The following is a 26,925-nucleotide window of genomic DNA, read 5'->3' on the forward strand; positions in this document are numbered from 1 at the left end:
ACGTACTTCTGGAGTGGCGATACGTAATGCAAATAAATGCACTTCATGATTCGATATCTGAATCGATATGGTCTGTCGTAATCGATATATTAATTCCATAAACTGATTGGTATGTTTATTTTGTGTAGGAGAGATGTACAGAAAATATTCCCGTTTCTTTTTCGTGTCTACGTTCACGATAAAATGATTAGTAATTGAATTCAAAAGCTTGACCAAATGTTCATTTCACGGAAAAGGATTATTCAGTGACGTAACTATTTTGGCTGATTTTGATAAAATTTGTTAATTGACTTCAAAATAATACAAAAACAAACACTAACAGCTGGAGTGCTTTCCATGGGTTGGAAATTCTGTTCAAGGGTGATGTCGTTTGTGTTCTCTAAGTCGCACGTGTTCTTCATGAAATCAAATCAACATGCATTGTGTAAAAACCGACTACTGTATTAGCAGGATCGAATCGAAAACTATAATAATCTAATTCAAAATGTTAATTTATTTAATATTATGTATATGACGGCCTAATTGATGCATTATGAGTTGACATGATTTGAGTGTGATGATCTACCATTTCGTATCACGTGATAGAATTTATTTAATATCATGTTGGACTTCCAGATGGTATGTAACTTGTTGCAGGCGTTCCATGCTTGACCTTTGCGAGACATAAAGTCTTTTTGCTGTCGGCTACATAGGATCCAAGATATTTGAAGTCTAATACCTCTTTGAGTTGAGTGCCGTCCTTGGAAGAGATTGGTCGATGGTTCTCATCTTCATTGATAATCATTGTAAATCTTGGTACGGGGAATTACATAATGCCATTAGAAGAAACAGTACTGATAAAAACAAAATGAGAACATATAGATTGTTTAAAATAATTTTTGGTTTTGAGAAATATCTTCTATAAATTAAAAATCATGTTTGTAGTACTAGTGACTAAATTTAGAATTTCAGATTATAATAGTCAAATTAAGTACCCCTCCCCCCCCGGTATTAATACTCTCAGGCATGTTAGAAAATAGTCACAAGTCGTGGTCAGTTTGTTACAATATTCGTCTGTCAGTATCACCAAAATGTAATTTGCGAATGGAATCTTGCGTAGATTAAAAAGTACATTTACTAGCGAATTCTTCCTTGATTTGTAGGCATATCAAAGCTATTGATCAAAATTTAGAGAAATTTGTAAATTGAGCAGATAACGTATAAGTTTACTATTCTTCTTTTTCCAACTTCTCCTGCTTCAGATGGCTGCCATAATCCGGACTCTCGCTATCGTCCTAGTATCCATGGTAGCAATAAGCATACAACAAGGTGAGAAACTAAAAAATCAAATCTAGTATTTATACATCAGATAAACGGTGTTTGATTTTTCTCATCGTTTAAAGTGAAAATCCAGTCAGACCCTTTATTCCTTTTAACAGTACATTTATATTGATTACTTCTATGAAGTTACACATGATTTTAGGTGACAAATAGCATGGCATCTGTACTAGTTTCATATTCAACTTTGAAAACCTGTAAAGAAGTCCTGTTGCACTTGGGATGTGTTCTACTACCATATTCAGTTTTTCCTGCAAGAGTTTATAAAAAAATATCAAGAATCTCTTTGTCTTGGCAAATTACAAAGATAGTGCGATCTACCGTCTCTGATTAATTAATGGCGTTTACTTCACTTCTAGGTACTGATGGTAATTTCAAACGTGTATGTTACTACACTAACTGGGCCCAATACCGTACTGGTGCTGGGACGTTTAAACCAGAAAACATAGATCCATCTCTGTGTACTCATATTGTCTATGCCTTTGCTGATATGAATAACAACCATGAGCTGATAGCCTATGAATGGAATGATGACAGTACAGAGTGGTCCAAGGTAGGTAATACAATGAGAATCAATCGAGCTGAAAAAAGGAAAGTTCCAAGTAGAGATTTCGACTGTAAGAGACGTTGTGTCGTTCAGATCCTCACCGGCCTCCATCATCATCATCATCATCATCATCATCATCATCATCATCATCATCATCATCATCATCATCATTTTGTTGTTGTTCGATACCTATCTTCAATGTTACAACTCGCTACTTCTTACACATAATACTTCAAATAGTGTTTTCTAAGCGATGGCTGCTCTACTATCACCATCCAGATTTTTTATTTCATTTTGAAAACCCACATTTTCGTACATGAGATAAGGGGGCACAAAACATACAGCTATTACTAATTCTCGTCTTTGTTTATTTTTGGCCTCTAGGGTATGTGGGAGTTGGTAAACGACCACAAACAGACCAATCCAAACCTCCGTACTCTTATCGCTCTTGGAGGCTGGACCTTTGGTACTGCTAAGTTTACATCTATGGTATCCACTCAAGCAAACAGAGCTCATTTCATATCCACTACTATACAATTCTTACGAGAGAAGAATTTCGATGGTTTTGACTCCGATTGGGAGTACCCAGGATCGAATGGAAGTCCAGCTGGTGATAAACAGAAATTTACTACTTTCCTTCAGGTAAACAAGGTTCCTTTAATTTTGCTTGTTTTTATATTCAAGGTGAATCACGCATACTTATTATATTCACAGAATCATTCATCTGTAGCATTTTCGAATTATCATTGCCGATCTCAAGAGCACTATATTTAAAAAGATATTTTTTCAAAGTGTAAACGTATAATGCAATGGCGTTCTACCCTATAATTGGTATACAGGAATTTCGGGAAGCAATAGAGAATGAGATCGTTCCAGCGGGGAAGGAAAGACTGTTACTAACAGCGGCAGTTGGAGCTGGTAAATCCACCGTAGATGCTGGTTATGAAATTCAGAGTATAGCAATGTGAGTTTAACATACATTTATTGAAAGTAACCATTTCTTACAGTGACATTAGAAGTATTCATGTGTCTTACGAAACAGAAAGTAAAGTCAACGGAGTGAATTGAAATTAACTGATTCAAACCTGGTAACTAAATGTTGAATTCAGTTTTGGAGAGTATAGAAAAAATGCTGTACACAGTACACAGCAAAAAAAATACAGATAATATAATTTAGATATATCTAACTATATTTCCTATTAAATATTTGTAAATTGTAAAGTTTGATATATATATATATACTTTTGACGTCTTTCTTTGTTTGTCCAATTGCGACCATATTACGCCAGGTTTACTAAGTAAAGATTTTCATCACTATCTTTTTCAGGGAACTTGATTGGGTTGGTCTGATGTCCTATGATTTGCATGGTTCCTGGAATTCAGTGACGGGACACAACAGTCCACTGTATGCGGCTAGTGATGAATATGGGTCTGCAGCTACTCTGAACGTAGTAAGTGTTATCCAGTAGCCTGTCTACTATTGTGTTTTACAGATCCACTGTCGAGTCTATTATTGGCTATTGTATTTCTTGCTGGGGTGATAGCATCCCCAAATGGAACACCCCCTCCCCCAATAAATTGAGTATTTAAAGTAGCAAGAAAAAACACTGCCTTGTGTTGACGATCTCTATATGAAATCCATGAGAGACTAAGCTGCACTTATACGTATCTGACAATACTCATCCATTGCATAACGATTTTATTTTTAAGACAACGACCGGCATCAGATGCCACTCAATTTTATGTCGCACAAACAGATTTCGAAACACATTTGTGCCTTCAGCTATCAGAATGCTCAATCAATCTTCTACTAGGTAGACCTGCCTGTTGTTCATACGGCATATGTGTAATGTGATTATTGTAGTGTTTTGTTAGAACTTTGTATTTCTGGTGTTTTAATCGGAGGGAATTTGGATTTCGCACTTGTCTTATTGTTGTATATATTATGTATTAATTTATGGGGGGGGGGGGCTGTGTAAATCAAGTCACATTTCCAATATTTTTATTGGACACATGAAGATTACCATTAATTATAACTCATACACAGGAGTTAATAGTTCATATCGTCTGTATAATACTAGGAATGGACCGTTAATTATTGGTTAGACGGTGGATGTCCTCCAAGTAAACTTTTGGTCGGAATGCCAACATATGGACGTTCGTTCACTCTAAGTTCATCTCAGAATGGAATGGGCGCACCCGCGAATGGAGGAGGAGATGCTGGCACATTCACAAGAGAGAGTGGATTTTTGGCTTATTATGAGGTGATGAAGAATGTCCTCATTTGATAGGTGTTTTTTTTTAATGTCATCAAACTTTGTTTACTGTGTAGTGACTATATGACCTAATATATTTCAATAGGAAGAGTCCCAACAGCAATAACATTACCGTTACCACAACTGTCAGCTTTATCAGCTTCATACACATACCAGCAAGAACAAACGAATGAATGAATGAATGAATGAATGAATGAATGGATGGATGGATGGATGAATGAATGAATGAATGAATGGATGGATGGGAGGATGGGAGGATGGGTGAGTGAATGAGCGTGCGTGCATGTATGTATGTATGTATGTGTGCACGCACACGCACATACGTACGTACGCACGTATGTATGTATGTATGTATGTATGTATGTATGTATGTATGTATGTATGTCAGTCAGTCAGTCTGTCTGTCTGTCTGTCTGTCTGTCTGTCTGTCTGTCTGTCTGTCTGTCTGTCTGTCTGTATGTGTATGTATTGACATTTGTTTTCATTGTGTATGTCCTTTAGATTTGCCAAAATCTTCAGAATGGAGCAACAAAAGTGTGGGATGACGAACGAGCTGTCCCCTACTATTACCAAGGCAACCAGTGGGTCGGATATGATGATTTAGACAGTTTCAAAATCAAGGTTTGTCAGAATTCTTTTGAAACACCTGTTTATTTTGTCATTTCGTCAGCCAGCCAGCCAGCCAGCCAGCCAGGCAGTCAGTCAGTCAGTCAGTCAGTCAGTCAGTCAGTCAGTCAGTCAGTCAGTCAGTCAGTCAGTCAGTCAATCAATCAGTCAGTCAGTCAGTCAGTCAGTCAGTCAGCCAGCCAGCCAGCCAGTCAGTCAGTCAGTCAGTCAGTCAGTCAGTCAGTCAGTCAGTCAGTCAGTCTCACAGTAAAGTTGTGTCTGTCTCTCTGTACAGTCTTGTTTCATGTACATTTGATGTTTCATTCACAGTTAAACTGGCTAAAGAGTATGGAACTTGGTGGTACAATGGTATGGGCAATTGACTTGGATGACTTTTCTGGCGAATTCTGTAACCAAGGCAGCTATCCCTTACTAAATTTGATAAAAACAGAGCTGGAAGGCACTAACCCTAATCCAAGAACAGTTAGTACGCCCCCAACGCTGACAGCTACAGACTCTCGACCAAGTGATGTGATTATAACTGAATCAGCAAACACTGGGATGACATCTATGACCACCGATAAAAGTCAAGGTAGGTGGGATCAAATAATGGATTATTTGTTGTGTTTTGAATTTTAGATTTTCTCCATTGATAGTTAGTTTCAAATCACCTCAATTTAATGCAAAACCGAAAAAATATCAAAGTAACGTTCTTTGATACACAATAACCAAGTTACTTTTGTTCATGTCTACTTTTCGGACTATATATATTATTGAAGTTCCAACCTAAGGCTTATGAATTAATTTTTCTCATCGTTTAAAGGAAAAGTCCAGTCAGACCCTTTCTCCCTTTTAATAGTACACTTATATTAATTACTTCTATGAAGTTACATATGATTTTAGGTGACAAATAGCATGGCATTGGTACCGGTTGCATATTCAACTTTGAAAACTTGTAAAGAAGTCCTGTTGCACTTGGGATGTGTTCTACTACCAAAGTCAGTTTTTCCAAATTAGTGGCAAATTACAAAGATTGTGTGATCTACCGTCTCTAATCAATTAATGGCGTTTACTTCACTTGTAGGTACTGATGGTAATTTCAAACGTGTATGTTACTACACTAACTGGGCCCAATACCGTACTGGTGCTGCTACGTTTAAACCTGAAAACATAGATCCATCTCTGTGTACTCATATTGTCTATGCCTTTGCTGATATGAATAACAACCATGAACTGATAGCCTATGAATGGAATGATGACAGTACAGAGTGGTCCACGGTAGGTAATACAATGAGAATCAATCGAGCTGAAAAAAAGGAAAAGTCCCAAATAGAGATATCGACTGTAAGAGACGTTGTGTCGTTCAGATCCTCACCGGCCTCCGTGGGAGGGTTGACCGATGTGTGAGGGCGTCCCGTCACGCGTCGTACCTTAATATCACATCTATCGCATCGTCACAAAACCACGCACGGTGTGTCAATATATATAGTGACCATTTGTAAAGTGAGGCGCACCAATACTTTTCATAGAATGTAATGATACAAGATTCCTAAGGGTCATGATTATTTCCTAAAACACTGTCGAGTCAATTCTCCTTTGCATCTCAATTTCATCGTATCATCATCATCATTATTTTGTTGTTGTTGTTGTTGTTGTTGTTGTTGTTGTTGTTCTTCTTCTTCGATATCTATCTTTAATGTTAGAACTCGTTACTTCTTACACATAATACTTTCAAATAGTGTTTTCTAAGCGATGGCTGCTCTACTATCACCATTTGGATTTTTTATTTCATTTTGAAAACCCCCATTTTCGTAAATGAGATAGGGGGGCACAAAACATACTGCTATTACTAATTCTCGTCTTTGTTTATTTTTGGCCTCTAGGGTATGTGGGAGTTGGTAAACGACCACAAACAGACCAATCCAAACCTCCGTACTCTTATCGCTCTTGGAGGTTGGAATTTTGGTACTGCTAAGTTTACATCTATGGTATCCACCCAAGCAAACCGAGCTCATTTCATATCCACTACTATACAATTCTTACGAGAGAAGAATTTCGATGGTTTTGACTCGGATTGGGAGTACCCAGGATCGAATGGAAGTCCAGCTGGTGACAAACAGAAATTTACTACTTTCCTTCAGGTAAACAAGGTTCCTTTAATTTGCTTGTTTTTATGTTCCAGTTTAAACACGGATGGTTATTATATTCACAGAATCATTTATCTGTAGTATTTTCGAATTATCATTGCCAATCTCAAGAGCACTATATTTAAAAAGTAAACATCTTTTGGAAATTTTTCAAAGTGGAAACGTATAATGCAATGGCGTTCTTCCCTATAATTGGTATACAGGAATTTCGGGAAGCAATAGAGAATGAGATCGTTCCAGCGGGGAAGGAAAGACTGTTACTAACAGCGGCAGTTGGAGCTGGTAAATCCACCGTAGATGCTGGTTATGAAATTCAGAGTATAGCAATGTGAGTTTAACATACATTTATTGAAAGTAACCATTTCTTACATTGACATCAGAAGTATTCATATGTCTTACAAAACAGAAAGTAAAGTGAACAGAGTGAATTGAAATTAACTGATTCAAACCTGATAATTAAATGTTGAATTCAGTTTTGGAGAGTATACAAAAAATGTTGTACGCAGTACACAGCAAAAAAAAAATTACAGATAATATAATTTAGATATCTAACTATATTTCCAATTAAATATTTGTAAATTGTAAAGTTTGAGATATATACACCTTTGACGCAGAAAACGGCTGTCTTTCTTTCTTTGTCCAATTGCGAATACTTTGAATGATCTTTTTCAGGGAACTTGATTGGGTTGGTCTGATGTCCTATGATTTGCATGGTTCCTGGAATTCAGTGACGGGACACAACAGTCCACTATATGCGGCTAGTGATGAATATGGGTCTGCAGCTACTCTGAACGTAGTAAGTGTTATCCAGTAGCCTGTCTAATATTGTGTTTTACAGATCCACTGTCGAGTCTATTATTGGCTATTGTATTTCTTGCTGGGGTGGTAGCATCATAACCAAATGGAACACCCCCTCCCCCAATAAATCGAGTATTTAAAGTAGCAAGAAAAAACACTGCCAGGTGTTGACGATCTGTATATGAAATCCATGAGAAACAAAGGTGCACTTATACTATCTGACAATACCCATCCATTGCATAAGAATGATATTTTTAGGACAACGACCGGCATCAGATACCACTTAATTCGATGTCGCACACACATATTTCGAAACACGTTTGTGCCTTCAGCTATCAGAATGCTCAATCAATCTTCTACTAGGTAGACCTGCCTGTTGTTCATACGGCATGTGTGTAATGTGATTATTTTAGTATTTTATTGGAACTTTGTATTTTTGGTACATTTTTTGTATTTTAATCCGAAGGTACTGTGAATCTCCCACTTGTCTTGTTGTTGTATATATTATGCATTAATTTATGGGGGGGGGGGGCTGTGTAAAGCAAGTCACATTTCCAATATTTTTATTGGACACATGAAGATTACTATTAATTATAACTCATACACAAGGTTTAATAGTTGATATCGTCTGTATAATACTAGGAATGGGCCGTTAATTATTGGTTAGACGGTGGATGTCCTCCAAGTAAACTTTTGGTCGGAATGCCAACATATGGACGTTCGTTCACCCTAAGCTCATCTCAGAATGGAATGGGCGCACCCGCGAATGGAGGAGGAGATGCTGGCACATTCACAAGAGAGAGTGGATTTTTGGCTTATTATGAGGTAATGAAACATCTCCTCGTTTGATACGTTTTTTTTTTAATGTCATCACTTTGTTTACTATGTAATGGTTATATGACCTAATATATTTCAAGAGGAAGAGTCCCAACAGCAATAACATTACCGTTACCGTTACCACAACTGTCTACTTTATCAGCTTTATACACATACCAGCAAGAACAAACGCATGAATGAATGAATGAATGAATGAATGAGTGAATGAATGAATGAATGAATGTATGTATGTATGTATGTATGTATGTATGTATGAATGAATGAATGAATGGATGGATGGATGGATGCACGCACACACGCACGTATGTAGGTAGTATCTGTGTGTGTGTGTGTGTGTGTGTGTGTCTGTCTATCTGTCTGTCTGTCTGTCTGTCTGTCTGTATGTATGTATGTGTATGTATGCATGTATGTATGTATGTATGTATGTATGTATGTATGTATGTATGTATGTGTATGTGTGTGTATGTATGTATTGACATTTGTTTTCATTGTGTATGTCCTTTAGATTTGCCAAAATCTTCAGAATGGAGCAACAAAAGTGTGGGATGACGAAAGAGCTGTCCCCTACTATTACCAAGGCAACCAGTGGGTCGGATATGATGATTTAGACAGTTTCAAAATCAAGGTTTGTCAGAATTCTTTCGAAACACACGTTTGTTTTGTCATTTCGTCAGTCAGTCAGCCAATCAGTCAATCAACCAGTCAGTTAGTCAGTCAGTCAGTCAGTCAGTCAGTCAGTCAGTCAGTCAGTCAGTCAGTCAGCCAGCCAGTCAATCAATCAATCAATCAATCAATCAATCAATCAATCAATCAATCAATCAATCAATCAATCAATCAATCAATCAATCAATCAATCAATCAATCAATCAATCAATCAATCAATCAATCAATCAATCAATCAATCAATCAATCAATCAATCAATCAATCAATCAATCAATCAATCAACAAGTCAGTCAGTCAGTCAGTCAGTCTGTCTCACAGTAAAGTTGTGTCTGTCTCTCTGTACAGTCTTGTTTCATGTACAATTAATGTTTCATTCACAGTTAAACTGGCTAAAGAGTATGGAACTTGGTGGTACAATGGTATGGGCAATTGACTTGGATGACTTTTCTGGCGAATTCTGTAACCAAGGCAGCTATCCATTACTAAATTTGATAAAAACAGAGCTGGAAGGCACTAACCCTAATCCAAGAACAGTTAGTACGCCCCCAACGCTGACAGCTACAGACTCTCGACCAAGTAATGTGATTATAACTGAATCAGCAAACACTGGGATGACATCTATGACCACCGATAAAAGTCAAGGTAGGTGGATAAAAAAATGGATTATTTGTTGTGTTTCAATTTTAGATTTCCTCCACCTCAATTTAATGCAAAATTAAAAAAAAAATATCATAGTAACCCTCTTTGATATACAGCCAGGTTACCTTTGTTCAAGTCTACATTTCGGACTATATATATTGAAGTTCCAACCTTAAGAACCTGTTAAACTGATGAGATGAAAAATATAATAACTCTAACAAACTGATTAAAAGCTTATTATCACAAATGTATGACCATGGATGTATGCACATAGTTTCTTCCATGGTATGAGATTGGAACACCTTTACCTTGGACCAAATGTATATAATAACTGTTTTGCCTATTTCAGTCACTGACGCACCCGAAGACGAAGTAGACTGTTCCACGGCACCACCCGGTCTGTATCCACACCCATCGGATTGTACCAAATTCATCAATTGTGGATCTGGTACGGAAATCGTATATTCTTGTCCACCTGGTACAGTCTTTAACCCGAGACAACTTTACTGTGATTGGCCAGAAAACGTACCCGAGTGTGACGAAACACTGCCTTCACTAACAACCGTAAAGCCAGAGATGACATCTTCATCAACAACGGTAAAGCCAGACCAGACATCTTCACCAACAACGATAAAGCCAGACCAGACATCTTTACCAACAACGATGAAGTCAGAGCAGACATCTTTACCAACAACGGTGGAGTCAGACCAGACATCTTCACCAACAACGATAAAGCCAGAACAGACATCTTTACCAAAAACGATGAAGTCAGAGCAGACATCTTTACCAACAACGGTGGAGTCAGAGCAGACATCTTTACCAACAACGGTGGAGTCAGAGCAGACATCTTCACCAACAACGGTGGAGTCAGAGCAGACATCTTCACCAACAACGGTGAAGTCAGAGCAGACATCTTCACCAACAACGATGAAGTCAGAGCAGACATCTTCACCAACAACGGTGGAGTCAGAGCAGACATCTTCACCAACAACGGTGGAGTCAGAGCAGACATCTTCACCAACAACGATGAAGTCAGAGCAGACATCTTCACCAACAACGGTGGAGTCAGAGCAGACATCTTCGCCAACAACGGTAAAGTCAGACCACCAAACATCTCCACAACCAACAACAGTAACATCAGAGCAATCTACCATTAGCGTTCCCGTCACACAGCAGTTGCCAGGTGAGATTGCCAAGGGTGTACAAGGCGCATACCCACAGACACAGAGGTGACCCATGAAAATATCCGAAACAAACTTACAAACACCGAAAAAAACTCACACACACGTGTTTGTAAACACAGTTTTGCAATATACTGTTTTGGATGATTTGGGTGTTTTCTATCATCACGTGATATATTTATTTTGTTTCCATTTGAGAAAGTGTGTGAAATGGTTCTCTGTCTGCTTGCTATGTTAACAGTTTTTAACTTCAGAAAATATAGCACGATAAAGTTAAATATATACTATAATGGTAAATCAGTATTTTCATGCATTTAATGATAATGAAATATAATTGCGCTGTAATTATTACGAAAGTAAAGAATTGTCAAATATGAAATTTATCTGTAATTTTCAAAACTCGATTTCATAGAATTATAACTTTTACTAAAACAAAAATTCAAATGATACTTTTCCCTGGCCGTAGAAGTTGATTGTTCTAATGATGAGTACTTGGCAACAAGGACGTCTTGATATATTATCTACCTTTCCCTTTTCAGTGACTAACACCCCTGTAGGCAAAGTAGACTGTTCCACGGCACCAGCAGGTCTGTATCCATACCCATCGGATTGTACCAAATACATCAATTGTGGATCTGGTATGGAATTCGTCCAATCTTGTCCACCTGGTACAGTCTTTAATCCGAGACAACTTTACTGTGATTGGCCAGAAAACGTACCCGAGTGTGACGAAACACTCAATTCACCAACAACAGTAAAGTTAAGACAATCTACTGCAAGTGCTCCTGTCACACATTCACCAGGTAAATATTCCATCTGCCTTGTTCTCTTTTTCACCTCCAGGGCAGTTATGCGTCTTTCTCTGTGCACGTTTCTCATCCACCTCCCCCATCTCTCATACACCCCCCCTCGCTCATCTCCCTGGCTTCTTCTCTTACTCCCCACTCCCCTTTTCGTTGCTGTCTGTCTGTCTGCCTGCCTGTCGGTCGGTCTGTCTGTCTGTCCGTCCGTCTGTCTGTCTTTCTGTCATGCCATGTTATGTCACACGTGATCAGTACTTATCAAAACAGGTGTCTTGATGTACCTTCTTCCTTACCTTTTCAGTGACCAACACCCCCGTAAACAAAGTAGACTGTTCCACGGCACCAGCAGGTCTGTATCCATACCCATCGGATTGTACCAAATACATCAATTGTGGATCTGGTATGGAATTCGTCCAATCTTGTCCACCTGGTACAGTCTTTAACCCGAGACAACTTTACTGTGATTGGCCAGAAAACGTACCCGAGTGTGACGAAACACTGCCTTCACCAACAACGGTAAAGCCAGAGCAGACATCTTCACCAACAACGGTAAAGCCAGAGCAGACATCTTCACCAACAACGGTAAAGTCAGACCACCAAACATCTCCACAACTAACAACAGTAGCATCAGAGCAATCTACTGATGACGTTCCCGTCACACAGCAGTTGCCAGGTGAGACTGCCAAGGGTGTACAAGGCACATATCCACAAACACAGAGGTGACCCATGAAAATATCCGAAACAAACTTACAAACACCGAAAACAACTCACACACACGTTTGTAAAAACAGTTTTGCAATATACTGCTTTGGATAATTTTGGTGTTTTCTATCATCACCTGATATATGTACTTTGTTTCCGTTTGAGAAAGTGTGTGAAATGGTTCTCTGTCTGCTTGCTATGTTAACAGTTTTTAACTTCAGAAAATATAACACGAGGAAGTTAAATATACACTTTGATTTTTGATTTGATTTGATTTATTACTCTAGGTCAATGCATCCATAAATGGATTTTCATGCATTGAATATAAAAATACAAAACATACGTTAAAATACAAAGACACATAATTTAAAAATATGGGAGAGTAACAAAATTTACAGGGCAGAGTACAAAGATAAAATAAAAGTTATAAAAAGTAAAACACGAGAGATGCTAGAATTATGAAGTTAGAAACGGTTTAAGACATTAAAAACTAAGTGTTTACTAAGTAGTCGTATTTGCGGAAATACATGAGCGGTATTTGAAAGAACGACTGTGTGCCTTTGGAATGTGGTATTTGGTCCGAGTATTGTATTGGTGTATTGTTGAGTTTTTGGTGACAAGATCAGATAAATAGAGTGGTACTTTTTTGCTTATACATTTACTGACAATATTTTTGAAGTGTTGATCGTGTCTTTCATGAATAGTTGGCCAATTTAGAGAATTTCTGGCAAGTGTTACATGGTCTGATTTTTTAAGGCCACATTGAATTCGTACAGCAAAATTTATGATACCTTGAAGACTACTTTTCAAAGTGAGATTACAATTAGAAAAGACTGTGTCACAGTAGTCTATAATGGTAAATCAGTATTTTCATGCATTTAATGATAGTGAAGAAATATAATTGCGTTGTAATTATTAAGAAAGTAAAGAACTGTCAAATATGAAATTTATCTGTAATTTTCAAAACTCGATTTCATAGAAGGTCAAAGGTTACAGTTGGCGAAAGATCAGGTTGAAAAGGATAGTATTTTACTGTGTTTCAGGTCAAAGGTCACTGAAACACAGTTGTACAAATTAGACATATGTATGAGTGACAAAGTTCAAAATACTTCTGACTTTATATTGGTTAGGAAATGTTTAACCCTTAGGTACCTGTTGTACAGGAAACGAGGTGGTGATGGGGCAGAGGGATGGGTTTGAAGAGCAAATTCTTTACCTTGCTTTCAGGTCCGAAGTTGCTGCAAGAGGGCGAATTGCCTCAGAGTTTTTTCAAATGCCGCCACCCCCTCTAGGCGAAATTACCTAATTGCTTTTATCTACCACCAGAGGGCGTCATCCATAAAATAGATTAATACTTAATCTTCCTTTATGGCTGACTCACACATCCCGAACAGCAAGTACCACCTATAAATCTTTACAAATGCAAAAAGACCACATTTGTGGCGAAATTGGCCATGTCACCATGGCAGTTTTAATGTCCAACAATATCTCAGAAAATACAACAGCAAAGACTTTCCTCACCCAGAAAATTCCCTTATTTGGTAGGATAATCACTATCAGCCAACCCACTTTACAATAATCAGATAAGGTCAAAGGTTACAGTTGGCCAAAGATCAGGTTGAAAAGGATAGTATTTTACTGTGTTTCAGGTCAAAGGTCACTGAAACACAGTTGTACAAATTAGACATATGTATGAGTGACAAAGTTCAAGATACTTCTGACTTTATATTGGTTAGGAAATGTTTAACCCTAGGTACCTGGGAGAGGAAAGCCTTATAAGCACTTAATCCATTACAAACCCACACAAGCTGAAGGTGGGGCACATCCCCACCAGCCACATGACTGTGGCCGCCCCACCAGAAGCGCCAGCGGCCAAAGCCATGGAAAGTAGGTTTGATTCTTATCATAAACTACATAGTAAGGTGTCAATTAAACCAATTAAGGCATATTAGAGCTAACATGAAAATGTCAAAGACTTAATATTAACTGCAAATTACAACGTCTAAACCCTTGAACAAGTACATAACCATTTAAGTTAACAAAACGTCAAACCATGATGGTAAAGCACACGAGAAACTAGGTAGCCTGGAAAGCCACAAAGTCAGCAGCCCATGAACTGACCTGACCTCATCGCTGACCAACTACCCCGGACAAGTAAAAGCCATAAGTGCATTTAAACATTTTATGGGCACCAAGCTGTGGAGTTTCTAATGTATGACTTAAAAGCATCAGACTTCCACCTACCAAGCACGCGGATCTGAGCATCAGATAAACCTAGTGCCGCTGCCCTAGATGCAGCCCCAATGCGGAAACTATGGCCCTTATACCGACTAGCATCTAAGCCGCAGAAATTTAAACATATGTTCAAGTGTGAGACAAAGTGTTCTCGGGTGACGGCTGATCCTGTTGGCATAATAAAAAGTGGCCCGGGCCTACATCCACGCCAGCGGCAGATATCAATCATTGCATGTACAGGGCACAGACCTGGCAATCCTGTAGCCTTGATCAGCAGGTGAAATGGCCTGTTTTCAGTGTTATGTTTGAAGACTGTTATAGTGAGCTGAAATGCCAGCAGATTATTCGGTAGTCTTAGAAATTGAATTGAGCTCCGCTGCAGGACTCTCTGATGTTCCTTTTGCTCCCGGACTGTCATTTCCCCAATCCGTAGGAAGCCATGAAAAGCAAGGAGGAACATTGCCCTAAACAGTGATTGCTGGTACCTTGTGGTGATTGTATGCTCTATGGACTGTACAAGCTTATGTAATATGGGTTGTGAGATTGGTAAACGTACATCAATTCTAGGATCAAGCTTTTTTGCAGCTACTATCAGCTTTTGTATTAGGAATGATTTTGTAGGATCCATGCAGCCGGCTAATTTATGTACATAACTAATTGCTGACAGATATGTTAACATAGTTGTGTAAGCCATTTTCCGCATTGAAAGGTAAGCTACAGATAGTGCCAAGTCCGTGATCTGCAATGGTAAAGTTGGGCGATGAGTGCCAATATAAAACAGAAAATACAGAGTATGTTCTCCAAGCTCTCTTGTATGTAGCACGTGAAGATGGACACAAAGTAGGTCGTTCATGGAAGTTGCCAGTTGCTTGGTAAGAGATCTACTGTGATTGCAGTTGGATAATAATCCGAAACTGTGGTTTCTGTCTTGAACCGAGCTACCTGCCAGCGAGACAAATAATCGGCCTTGGTGTTAAATTGGCCAGGAATATGTTTTGCTCTAAACATAATATTGAGCTTTAGACACACCAGTACGATATCACGAATAAACACCATCAGCTGCCTGTCTCGTGCCGTTTGCCGGTTCAAGACCTCCACAACGGCTTGATTATCAGAGAAAAACAAAACCTGTTTATTGGCTAATTTGTGCCCCCAACCCCTAAGACTTAGCATTATTGGATACATTTCCAATGTAGCAATGTTATGGTGCTTCCATGAGGCAGGCCATTCACCAAACAACCAATGAGGGCCAAACAAAAATTGCTCCAAAACCCAATGATTGGGCCGCGTCTGTATAAAGATGTAGTGAATCAGATGTTTCCCATTTCTCCTCGAAAAACATTGTCTTACCATTGAAATTCACAATGAAATGTTTCCAAGTATTTAAATCTGCCTTAGTCTCCTGACTAAGCTTAATATGATGATGCTTAGCTTTGATACCAACAGTGAGATCAATTAAACGCCGTAGAAATGGCCTACCTGGTACAATAACACGACATGCAAAATTCAAGGTTCCTATCAGAGACTGGAGCTCAACCAGTTTGACTGACTTACGAGACAAAAAATTGTCAATCAAAGTACAGCATTTCTTGAGCTTATCATAGGGGAGCCTGGCTTCCATGGCGATAGTGTCAAGGTCAATGCCAGCAAATGTAAGGCAAGTACTTGGCCCAGCTGTCTTCTCATGTGCTATTGGCACACCCAAATCTGAGCTCAAACTCAGAAAGTTTGTTAGGTCAGTCAAGCACTTATGATGTGTGTGTGCAAGGAAAAGGAAATCATCAAGGATGTGAATCACAGCCACTGCCCCGTATTTGTGAAGTGAAATCCATTCCATAGCAGTACTAAATGACTCAAAAATCTGATATGATGCCGAACAACCCATTGGTAGGCACCTATCATAGTAAAACTTTCCCTCCCAAGACAATCCCAATAAATGCTGAACTTTTGGTGAAACAGGGATAATGCGGAGAGCTGACCGGATATCTGTCTTTGCCAGGAAACATCCCCTGCCCAAGGTTTTTATAATTTCAATTGCCCTATCAACAGTAGCATACTGCACTGAAGCAAATTCGTGAGGTATGCCATCGTTGACAGAGGAGCCAGCAGGGTAGGACAGGTGATGTATAAGACGAAATTCATTTGGATCCTTTTTAGGGACCACTCCCAAGGGAGAGACACGAAAAACAGGAAAAGGTGGAGACAGGAATGGGCCTGCAAGTCTGCCAGCTTCAAGCTCTTTCTGTAATTTCTTTTGTACAATTTCGGGGTTAGCCAAAGCAGATTTCAAATTGGAAGCTTGAAAATTAACATGCTTCCCAAACAAGTTAATGAGAAAACCATCTGAGAAACCTTCTAACAAGTAATTATTGAGCTGTGCTGGGTAACCTTGCAGGTACTTCCTAAGCATTTCCACCCGTACCGGTGTTACTACTTGGGACGGCACTGACACTTGCACGTGCCCGGTAAGAAGCGGCTGGTGGCCTGGCAGCGTTTGATCGGTTTGATTTCTCATAATGTGAGAGTCTGGAAAAGCAGCTGACTGCTGCATGAGAGTAGTTGCACTTGCTACATTTGTGTTCAAATCTACACCCTGAGCAGGTTTTCCCTGAATTGAATTTCCAGCAATACCCCTTACGAAAGGGAGGCTCCCCCTGGCTAAAACTCTGGCTTTTGGGCCCACTAGCACTGCGGTTCATATGCAGAGCTTGCATCCATAATTCCCAGTGAGTACTATCCCAGGGAATTCGTATAGACTGTCGAAGGTACCGAAATTGTTCATCGTAAAAACGCCAATTAGCCCTTTTGGCTGCCAAATCACGAACCACCTCAATATATTTCATTAACCCTGGAACTGAATTTGGGTATTTGACAGTATAAACTGCTGTAAAAGTATTGAAAGCTGTTAACCAATGATCAATTGACACTATTTTCCTGCCTTTTGCGGATGGTTCAAGGCAGAGGTGTGCCTTGTCATTGTTGTTTGCCATTGCAAGTGTGTATTTGAAATCCTGTTGTGTTGGGTTCAAGAGAGAGGCCAAATCCACGTACTCATCTGACCAAATTTTTGATTTCACTTTGTCAGGCACTCTAGAAAGCAATGGTACTGACACACTAGTGAACTCAGAACCAGGCCGCATGTCAGATTCAGGCAGTGGCAATTGATCATTTGGAAACGAAGGGTTACCCATAATATCTGTTACTTCCTTTAGCACATCGCCAGAAGACTTGTCACCTGGCTGATGTTGCTGATGTACATCCTTTTGCCCATGGTTGGCCTGAGATCTAGAGAGAAGGCCTGAATTAACAAGTCCTTGCACCACTGCTTCTGGTATAGTCTTTGTCAGCTGTTCTGTATTAACAGATGATCCCTCAGAGTGGCTTGATGTAGCTTGCCCGTTGTGAGTATTAGGTTGAGTGGCATTCTTCTCTAAGGAGTCTGCTGACAGAACCTGTGCACTGGATACTGCTATGCTCTGGACTCCTGATGATAGTACTTCCGCCAGCTGTTGTGGTGGTGGCAGATCTTCATGTCCCTTTTTTGACTTTGGCTGAGACTGGCAGGAAGCAGACTTCCGTTTTCTTCCAGCATTTACTCGCTTAGGTGCCATTATCTGTAATACAGAACTCACTACGGCAGTAAATTATAAATACCAACATTTCATTTTGAAATACTTGCTAGTTATAAATTATGTTGATTGCCCTGACCAATACAATAGTCTGGCACCGGCACAGATAATTAAGGCACTGACAATGAATATAAAGTTCATTAATTGGACATCCCTAATCACAAGGGAACCATGAATAAGATATTCAATGGTAAAACATGCCAAATAAGGCCAGTAACATGGAGCAATAACATGAGTATCTTTTTTTTTAAATACACCTTCTAGCAATAAGGCTATGGTGCCAATTATAACATAAAACCGCAATGAAATATTAACGACCCGGCTTGCAAGACGGGTCATTCATAAGGAATGCCAAAATGTCATGCAAATAATGCCGGAACATAAAGTATAAAAAGATACTCAAGAACACCAAATGGCAAATGTGAGCCACAATTTGCAGACCAGATTACCTGGCTGCTGCTCACCAATTAAGCTCCAGAAACAGTTACAACTGTACATGTACATTATACTAGTAATATATATTATATAATGAATAAAATGCGATAGCTAAATTGAAATAAAAATATTTCATATGACAATATAACTCACTAAATGCATATAGATACATTATAACAAGCCAAAATGTGAGCCGCAACTTGCAGACCAAATTCCTTGGCTGCTGCCCCATAAAACAATTTCTGTGCCTAAGTATCGATATGCCATATCAAGATAAATACTCAGGGCATGCTGGTCAGCAACATGTCGAAGAGACCATGACAATCAGACTCAAATTACCCACGTATGTCGCTCATGCAGCCTTATTGAAGTCGTCGGTTAAAACCAAGTTTAGAGTCAATCCACCGGACCACGTGACACCATGGTGAGTGACCTCAAAATCGCCCCGCGTAAACTCTTGTAAAAACGATACATACCCAACTCACTTAGATGCACGCCGTCTACGCATAGTAATTCTAACCGGGAATTACAAAGTCCCCTATGCTTCCAGAACAAACAAAACTCAAAATTGGCAAGCTCATTAGCCAGAAAATTGTTCAGCACCGTAACTCTCTCATTGTAGTCACTCATATTCAGTGGGCAAACATGCCTAAAAAGTATTTGATCAACACAAACGATACGCACGTTGTACTCATGGTGAAGTGTGCACGCCAAGTTCACTAATTGGTGGCCTACCCCTTCTGGCGTACTAGATGCATCACTAGAACATAGATCATTAGAACCAAGTTCCAAAATAACAATATCAGGTTCATAGTCTTTCACTAAATGCAGGTCAAACCGACGAGTTTTCCCAACTGTACGACCCCCAAATCCAACAAGTTTGACTACAGCACGATCAGACACATTAAAAGTTGGGTCGAGTGGATAACAACAGTGATGAAATGCCGTAAGGAGCCGTGAGATGAAAGAATGACCCAAAATGAGTATTTTCACACTCATGATAACAAAATGTACAGCTGTATACCAACCTTCGGTAGCAAGGAAGCTTTCTGTTATAAACAGGTGACGACAGACGACGATATCTTGCCCCAAAACAACTTTTTGAAGAGCAAATTCTTTACCTTACTTTCAGGTCCGAAGTTGCTGCAAGAGGGCGAATTGCCTCAGAGTTTTTTCAAATGCCGCCACCCCCTCTAGGCGAAATTACCTAATTGCTTTTATCTACCACCAGAGGGCGTCATCCATAAAATAGATTAATACTTAATCTTCCTTTACTAAAACAAAAATTCAAATGATACTTTTCCCGGGCCGTAGAAGTTGATTGTTCTAATGATGAGTACTTGGCAACAAGGACGTCTTGATATATATTATCTACCTTTCCCTTTTCAGTGACTAACACCCCTGTAGGCAAAGTAGACTGTTCCACGGCACCAGCAGGACTGTATCCATACCCATCGGATTGTACCAAATACATCAATTGTGGATCTGGTATGGAATTCGTCCAATCTTGTCCACCTGGTACAGTCTTTAATCCGAGACAACTTTACTGTGATTGGCCAGAAAACGTACCCGAGTGTGACGAAACACTCAATTCACCAACAACAGTAAAGTTAGGACAATCTACTGCAAGTGCTCCTGTCACACATTCACCAGGTAAATATTCCATCTGATTTGTTCTCTTTTTCACCTCCAGGGCAGTTATATATCTTTCTCTGTGCACGTTTCTCATCAACCTTCCCCCTCTCTCATACACCCCCCCTCGCTCATCTCCATGGCTTCTTCTCTCACTCCCCTTTTCGTTGCTGTCTGTCTGTCTGTCTGTCTGTCTGTCTGTCTGTCTGTCTGTCTGTCTGTCTGTCTGTCTGTCTGTCTGTCTGTCTGTCTGTCTGTCTGTCTGTCTGTCTCTGTCTGTCTGTCTGTCTGTCTGTCTGTCTGTCCGTCTGTCTGCCTGCCTGCCTGTCGGTCGGTCTGCCTGCCTGTCTGTCTGTCTGTCTGTCTGTCTGTCTGTCTGTCTGTCTGTCTGTCTGTCTGTCTGTCTGTCATGTCATGTTATGTCACGCGTGATCAGTTCTTACCAAAACAGGTGTCTTGATGTACCTTCTTCCTTACCTTTTCAGTGACCAACACCCCCGTAAGCAAAGTAGACTGTTCCACGGCACCAGCAGGTCTGTATCCATACCCATCGGATTGTACCAAATACATCAATTGTGGATCTGGTATGGAATTCGTCCAATCTTGTCCACCTGGTACAGTCTTTAATCCGAGACAACTTTACTGTGATTGGCCAGAAAACGTACCCGAGTGTGACGAAACACTACCTTCACCAACAACGGTAAAGCCAGAGCAGACATCTTCACCAACAACGATGGAGTCAAAGCAGACATCTTCACCAACAACGGTGGAGTCAGACCTCCAAACATCTCCTCAACCAACAACAGTAGCATCAGAGCAATCTACTGATGGCGTTCCCGTCACACAGCAGTTGCCAGGTGAGATTGCCAAGGGTGTACAAAGCGCATACTCACAAACACACAGGTGACCCATGAAAATATCCGAAACAAACTTACAAACATCGAAAACGACTCACATACACACACCTGTTTGTAAACACAGTTTTGCAATATACGGCTTTAGATGATTTTGGTGTTTTCTATCATTACGTGATATATTTATTTTGTTTCCGTTTGAGAAAGTGTGTGAAATGGTTCTCTGTCTGCTTGCTATGTTAACCGCTTTTAACTTCAGAAAATATAACACGAGAAAGTTAAATATATACTATAATGGTAAATCAGTATTTTCATGCATTTAATGATAGTGAAGAAATATAATTGCGTTGTAATTATTAAGAAAGTAAAGAATGGTCAAATATGAAATTTATCTGTAATTTTCAAAACTCGATTTCATAGAATTATAACTTTTACTAAAACAAAAATTCAAATGATACTTTTCCCGGGCCGTAGAAGTTGATTGTTCTAATGATGAGTACGTGGCAACAAGGACGTCTTGATATATTATATACCTTTCCCTTTTCAGTGACTAACACCCCTGTAGGCAAAGTAGACTGTTCCACGGCACCAGCAGGACTGTATCCATACCCATCGGATTGTACCAAATTCATCAATTGTGGATCTGGTATGGAATTCGTCCAATCTTGTCCACCTGGTACAGTCTTTAACCCGAGACAACTTTACTGTGATTGGCCAGCAAACGTACCCGAGTGTGACGAAACACTGCCTTCACCAACAACAGTAAAGTCAGGACAATCTACTGCAAGTGCTCCTGTCACACATTCACCAGGTAAATATTCCATCTGCTTTGTTTTCTTTTTCACCTCCAGGGCAGTTATATATCTTTCTCTGTGCACGTTTCCCATCCACCTTCCCCCTCTCTCATACATCCCCCCTCGCTCATCTCCCTGGCTTCTTCTCTCACTCCCCTCTCCCCTTTCAGTTGCTGTCTGTCTGTCTGTCTGTCTGTCTGTCTGTCTGTCTGTCTGTCTGTCTGTCTGTCTGTCTGTCATGCCATGTTATGTCACGCGTGATCAGTACTTACCAAAACAGGTGTCTTGATGTACGTACCTTCTACCTTACCTTTTCAGTGACTAACACCCCCGTAAGCAAAGTAGACTGTACCACGGCACCAGCAGGACTGTATCCATACCCATCGGATTGTACCAAATTCATCAATTGTGGATCAGGTATGGAATTCGTCCAATCTTGTCCACCTGGTACAGTCTTTAATCCGAGACAACTTTACTGTGATTGGCCAGCAAACGTACCTGAGTGTGACGAATCACTGCCTTCACCAACAACGGTAAAGCCAGAGCAGACATCTTCACCAACAACGGTGGAGTCAGGGCAGACATCTTTACCAACAACGATGAAGTCAGACCACCAAACATCTCTACAACCAACAACAGTAACATCAGAGCAATCTACTGATAGCGTTCCCGTCACACAGCAGTTGCCAGGTGAGATTGCCAAGGGTGTACAAGGCACATATCCATAAACACAGAAGTGACCCATGAAAATATCCGAAACAAACTTACAAACATCGAAAACGACTCACACAGACCTGTTTGTATACACAGTTTTGCAATATACTGCTTTGAATGATTTGGGTGTTTTCTATCATCACGCGATATATTTACTTTGTTTCCGTTTGAGAAAGTGTGTGAAATGGTTCTCTGTCTGCTTGCTATGTTAACAGTTTTTAACATCAGAAAATATAACACGAGAAAGTTAAATATACACTATAATGGTAAATCAGTATTTTCATGCATTTAATGATAGTGAAGAAATATAATTACGTTGTAATTATTAAGAAAGTAAAGAATTGTCAAATATGAAATTTATCTGTAATTTTCAAAACTCGATTTCATAGAATTATAACTTTTACTAAAGCAAAAAATCAAATGATACTTTTCCCGGGCCGTAGAAGTTGATTGTTCTAGTGATGAGTACTTGGCAACAAGGACGTCTTGATATATTATCTACCTTTCCCTTTTCAGTGACTAACACCCCTGTAGGCAAAGTAGACTGTTCCACGGCACCAGCAGGTCTGTATCCCTACCCATCGGATTGTACCAAATTCATCAATTGTGGATCTGGTATGGAATTCGTCCAATCTTGTCCACCTGGTACAGTCTTTAATCCGAGACAACTTTACTGTGATTGGCCAGAAAACGTACCCGAGTGTGACGAAACACTCAATTCACCAACAACAGTAAAGTTAGGACAATCTACTGCAAGTGCTCCTGTCACACATTCACCAGGTAAATATTCCATCTGCTTTGTTCTCTTTTTCACCTCCAGGGCAGTTATATATCTTTCTCTGTGCACGTTTCTCATCCACCTTCCCCCTCTCTCATACACCCCCCCCCTCGCTCATCTCCCTGGCTTCTTCTCTCACTCCCCACTCCCCTTTTCGTTGTTGTCTGTCTGTCTGTCTGTCTGTCTGTCTGTCTGTCTGTCTGTCTGTCTGTCTGCCTGCCTGCCTGCCTGCCTGCCTGCCTGCCTGCCTGCCTGCCTGCCTGTCTGTCTGTCTGTCTGTCTGTCTGTCTGTCTGTCTGTCTGTCATGTCATGTTATGTCACGCGTGATCAGTTCTTACCAAAACAGGTGTCTTGATGTACCTTCTTCCTTACCTTTTCAGTGACCAACACCCCCGTAAGCAAAGTAGACTGTACCACGGCACCAGCAGGTCTGTATCCATACCCATCGGATTGTACCAAATTCATCAATTGTGGATCTGGTATGGAATTCGTCCAATCTTGTCCACCTGGTACAGTCTTTAATCCGAGACAACTTTACTGTGATTGGCCAGCAAACGTACCTGAGTGTGACGAAACACTGCCTTCACCAACAACGGTAAAGCCAGAGCAGACATCTTCACCAACAACGGTGGAGTCAGAGCAGACATCTTCACCAACAACGGTGGATTCAGACCTCCAAACATCTCCTCAACCAACAACAGTAGCATCAGAGCAATCTACTGATGGCGTTCCCGTCACACAACAGTTGCCAGGTGAGATTGCCAAGGGTGTACAAGGCGCATACTCACAAACACAGAGGTGACCCATGAAAATATCCGAAACAAACTTACAAACAACGAAAACGACTCACATACACCGTGACACACACACCTGTTTGTAAACACAGTTTTGCAATATACGGCTTTAGATGATTTTGGTGTTTTCTATCATTACGTGATATATTTATTTTGTTTCCGTTTGAGAAAGTGTGTGAAATGGTTCTCTGTCTGCTTGCTATGTTAACAGCTTTTAACTTCTGAATCAGAAAATATAACACGAGAAAGTTAAATATATAGTATAATGGTAAATCAGTATTTTCATGCATTTAATGATAGTGAAGAAATATAATTGCGTTGTAATTATTAAGAAAGTAAAGAATGGTCAAATATGAAATTTATCTGTAATTTTCAAAACTCGATTTCATAGAATTATAACGTTTACTAAAGCAAAAAATCAAATGATACTTTTCCCGGGCCGTAGAAGTTGATTGTTCTAGTGATGAGTACTTGGCAACAAGGACGTCTTGATATATTATCTACCTTTCCCTTTTCAGTGACTAACACCCCTGTAGGCAAAGTAGACTGTTCCACGGCACCAGCAGGACTGTATCCCTACCCATCGGATTGTACCAAATTCATCAATTGTGGATCTGGTATGGAATTCGTCCAATCTTGTCCACCTGGTACAGTCTTTAATCCGAGACAACTTTACTGTGATTGGCCAGAAAACGTACCCGAGTGTGACGAAACACTCAATTCACCAACAACAGTAAAGTTAGGACAATCTACTGCAAGTGCTCCTGTCACACATTCACCAGGTAAATATTCCATCTGCTTTGTTCTCTTTTTCACCTCCAGGGCAGTTATATATCTTTCTCTGTGCACGTTTCTCATCCACCTCCCCCTTCTCTTATACACCCCCCCTCGCTCATCTCCCTGGCTTCTTCTCACACTCCCCACTCCCCTTTTCGTTGTTGTCTGTCTGTCTGTCTGTCTGTCTGTCTGTCTGTCTGTCTGTCTGTCTGTCTGTCTGTCTGTCTGTCTGTCTGTCTCCCTGTCTGTCTCTCTGTCTCTCTGTCTCTCTGTCTGCCTGCCTGCCTGTCTGTCGGTCTGCCTGTCTGTCTATCTGTCTGTCTGTCATGCCATGTTATGTCACGCGTGATCAGTACTTACCAAAACAGGTGTCTTGATGTACCTTCTTCCTTACCTTTTCAGTGACCAACACCCCCGTAAGCAAAGTAGACTGTTCCACGGCGCCAGCAGGTCTGTATCCATACCCATTGGATTGTACCAAATACATCAATTGTGGATCTGGTATGGAATTCGTCCAATCTTGTCCACCTGGTACAGTCTTTAATCCGAGACAACTTTACTGTGATTGGCCAGCAAACGTACCTGAGTGTGACGAAACACTGCCTTGACCAACAACAGTATTTAACCCCATAGGATTTTGCGATCGACCTAAAAACGTACCCGGATGTAATTAAGCAATGCAGAGCGATGACGTTGAAATGTATCTTTTACTACAACTCCATAGTAAATTTAGTGACGAATTTACAAGCTATAACTTTGTGATGAAGTATGGAGTCTTCCAAGTTTTTTCAATATAACTTTATTACCAGTACTTCACGTCACATTTTTCTTTGATTATGTAAGTTTTACTTTAGAAGCCGAATTTTGTAGATTACTGCCCCAGATAGGACCACAACGTGCAATTATATGATTCAAATTTAGCGACTTTGCGAAACTTTGCATGAATTTATTATAAATATTTGTCTGTTTAAGTTAATTTCTACTATACCCTCCACCTACATTATTCTGCTGGATAGGCTATCAATGTCGATAGGCAATAAAAATGTATAATATCCTAATATTCAATGTGTTTCATTGATATTCATTATCCTTTCTATAATCAAAATAAGGAGACGGGCTCTTAACACGATATGTACCATTTTTAATTTAGTGTCAGGTGTTGTACACGACTGATTTGATATATTTTATGCCAATTTCTTGTCGTTTTTTAAAAAAAATTAAATGTTGAAATGCATGTTTCGTTTTTTTAAAAAGTTGTACATACCGTGTTACGAGGCCGTCTCCTTGATTTTTACTCGATGCATAAAGTTGTTGATATATCTTTGCATTTGATGCTTGCGCACTGCCCTAAATATTACCGAAACTCCTGGAAACTTCGATCATTTTCGTTGGCTGACAGGTAAATTTGCATATGCATTTGCTTACGTCATGAAATGAATACAGGGGCTACTGACTATGCGTCTCGGAAATAAAGGTCTTAATTTTTCTTGTAGTCTGTAAGTTACGCCGTGACGGGGCGGCGCCCTCATACATCGGTCAACCCTTCTCACGTCTGTATCGGACTGAATCCTTTCCAGAATTGCCAACCACATCTGGTTGCAGCCAATCAGAGATAGTTGAGAGCGGAACGACACGGTGTATCTTACTGTCTAAAACTTTTGCTGTTTCGGTGTTTAAGAAAACTCAAACCATCAGTTAGAATGGCGAAGTAACTAGAGAGGGCGCTATATCGGAGGACAGCTATACATGTACGAAAGGCGTATGA

The 26,925-nt window shown here is 39.9% G+C and overlaps 3 protein-coding genes across 3 annotated transcripts; 2 read left to right on the forward strand and 1 right to left on the reverse strand.

The window, feature by feature from the left end:
• The first annotated feature begins 1,687 nt into the window (after positions 1-1,687).
• Positions 1,688-12,538, forward strand: LOC144434994 (putative chitinase 10). The gene is made up of 17 exons (XM_078123526.1): positions 1,688-1,870; positions 2,249-2,506; positions 2,704-2,828; positions 3,192-3,315; positions 3,946-4,128; positions 4,642-4,761; positions 5,077-5,338; positions 5,831-6,024; positions 6,630-6,887; positions 7,097-7,221; positions 7,566-7,689; positions 8,334-8,516; positions 9,034-9,153; positions 9,573-9,834; positions 10,181-11,014; positions 11,552-11,815; positions 12,117-12,538. Exons 1-17 carry the CDS (start codon positions 1,808-1,810, stop codon positions 12,536-12,538), a joined length of 3,921 nt encoding a protein of 1,306 aa, XP_077979652.1. The 5' UTR covers positions 1,688-1,807.
• A 2,161-nt stretch (positions 12,539-14,699) lies between these two features.
• On the reverse strand, positions 14,700-15,446 carry LOC144434995 (uncharacterized). Its single transcript, XM_078123527.1, has one exon. It carries the CDS (start codon positions 15,444-15,446, stop codon positions 14,700-14,702), a length of 747 nt encoding a protein of 248 aa, XP_077979653.1.
• A 3,630-nt stretch (positions 15,447-19,076) lies between these two features.
• Positions 19,077-25,768, forward strand: LOC144434997 (chitin-binding domain protein cbd-1-like). Its single transcript, XM_078123529.1, has 10 exons — positions 19,077-19,240; positions 19,949-20,013; positions 20,206-20,469; positions 20,934-21,305; positions 21,850-22,113; positions 22,415-22,786; positions 23,327-23,590; positions 23,970-24,341; positions 24,902-25,165; positions 25,563-25,768. Exons 1-10 carry the CDS (start codon positions 19,077-19,079, stop codon positions 25,766-25,768), a joined length of 2,607 nt encoding a protein of 868 aa, XP_077979655.1.
• The last annotated feature ends 1,157 nt before the right edge of the window (positions 25,769-26,925 follow it).

The sequence above is a fragment of the Glandiceps talaboti genome, chromosome 5, assembly GCF_964340395.1.
Source record: "Glandiceps talaboti chromosome 5, keGlaTala1.1, whole genome shotgun sequence".
In the NCBI taxonomy this organism is placed as follows: Eukaryota; Metazoa; Hemichordata; class Enteropneusta; family Spengelidae; genus Glandiceps; species Glandiceps talaboti.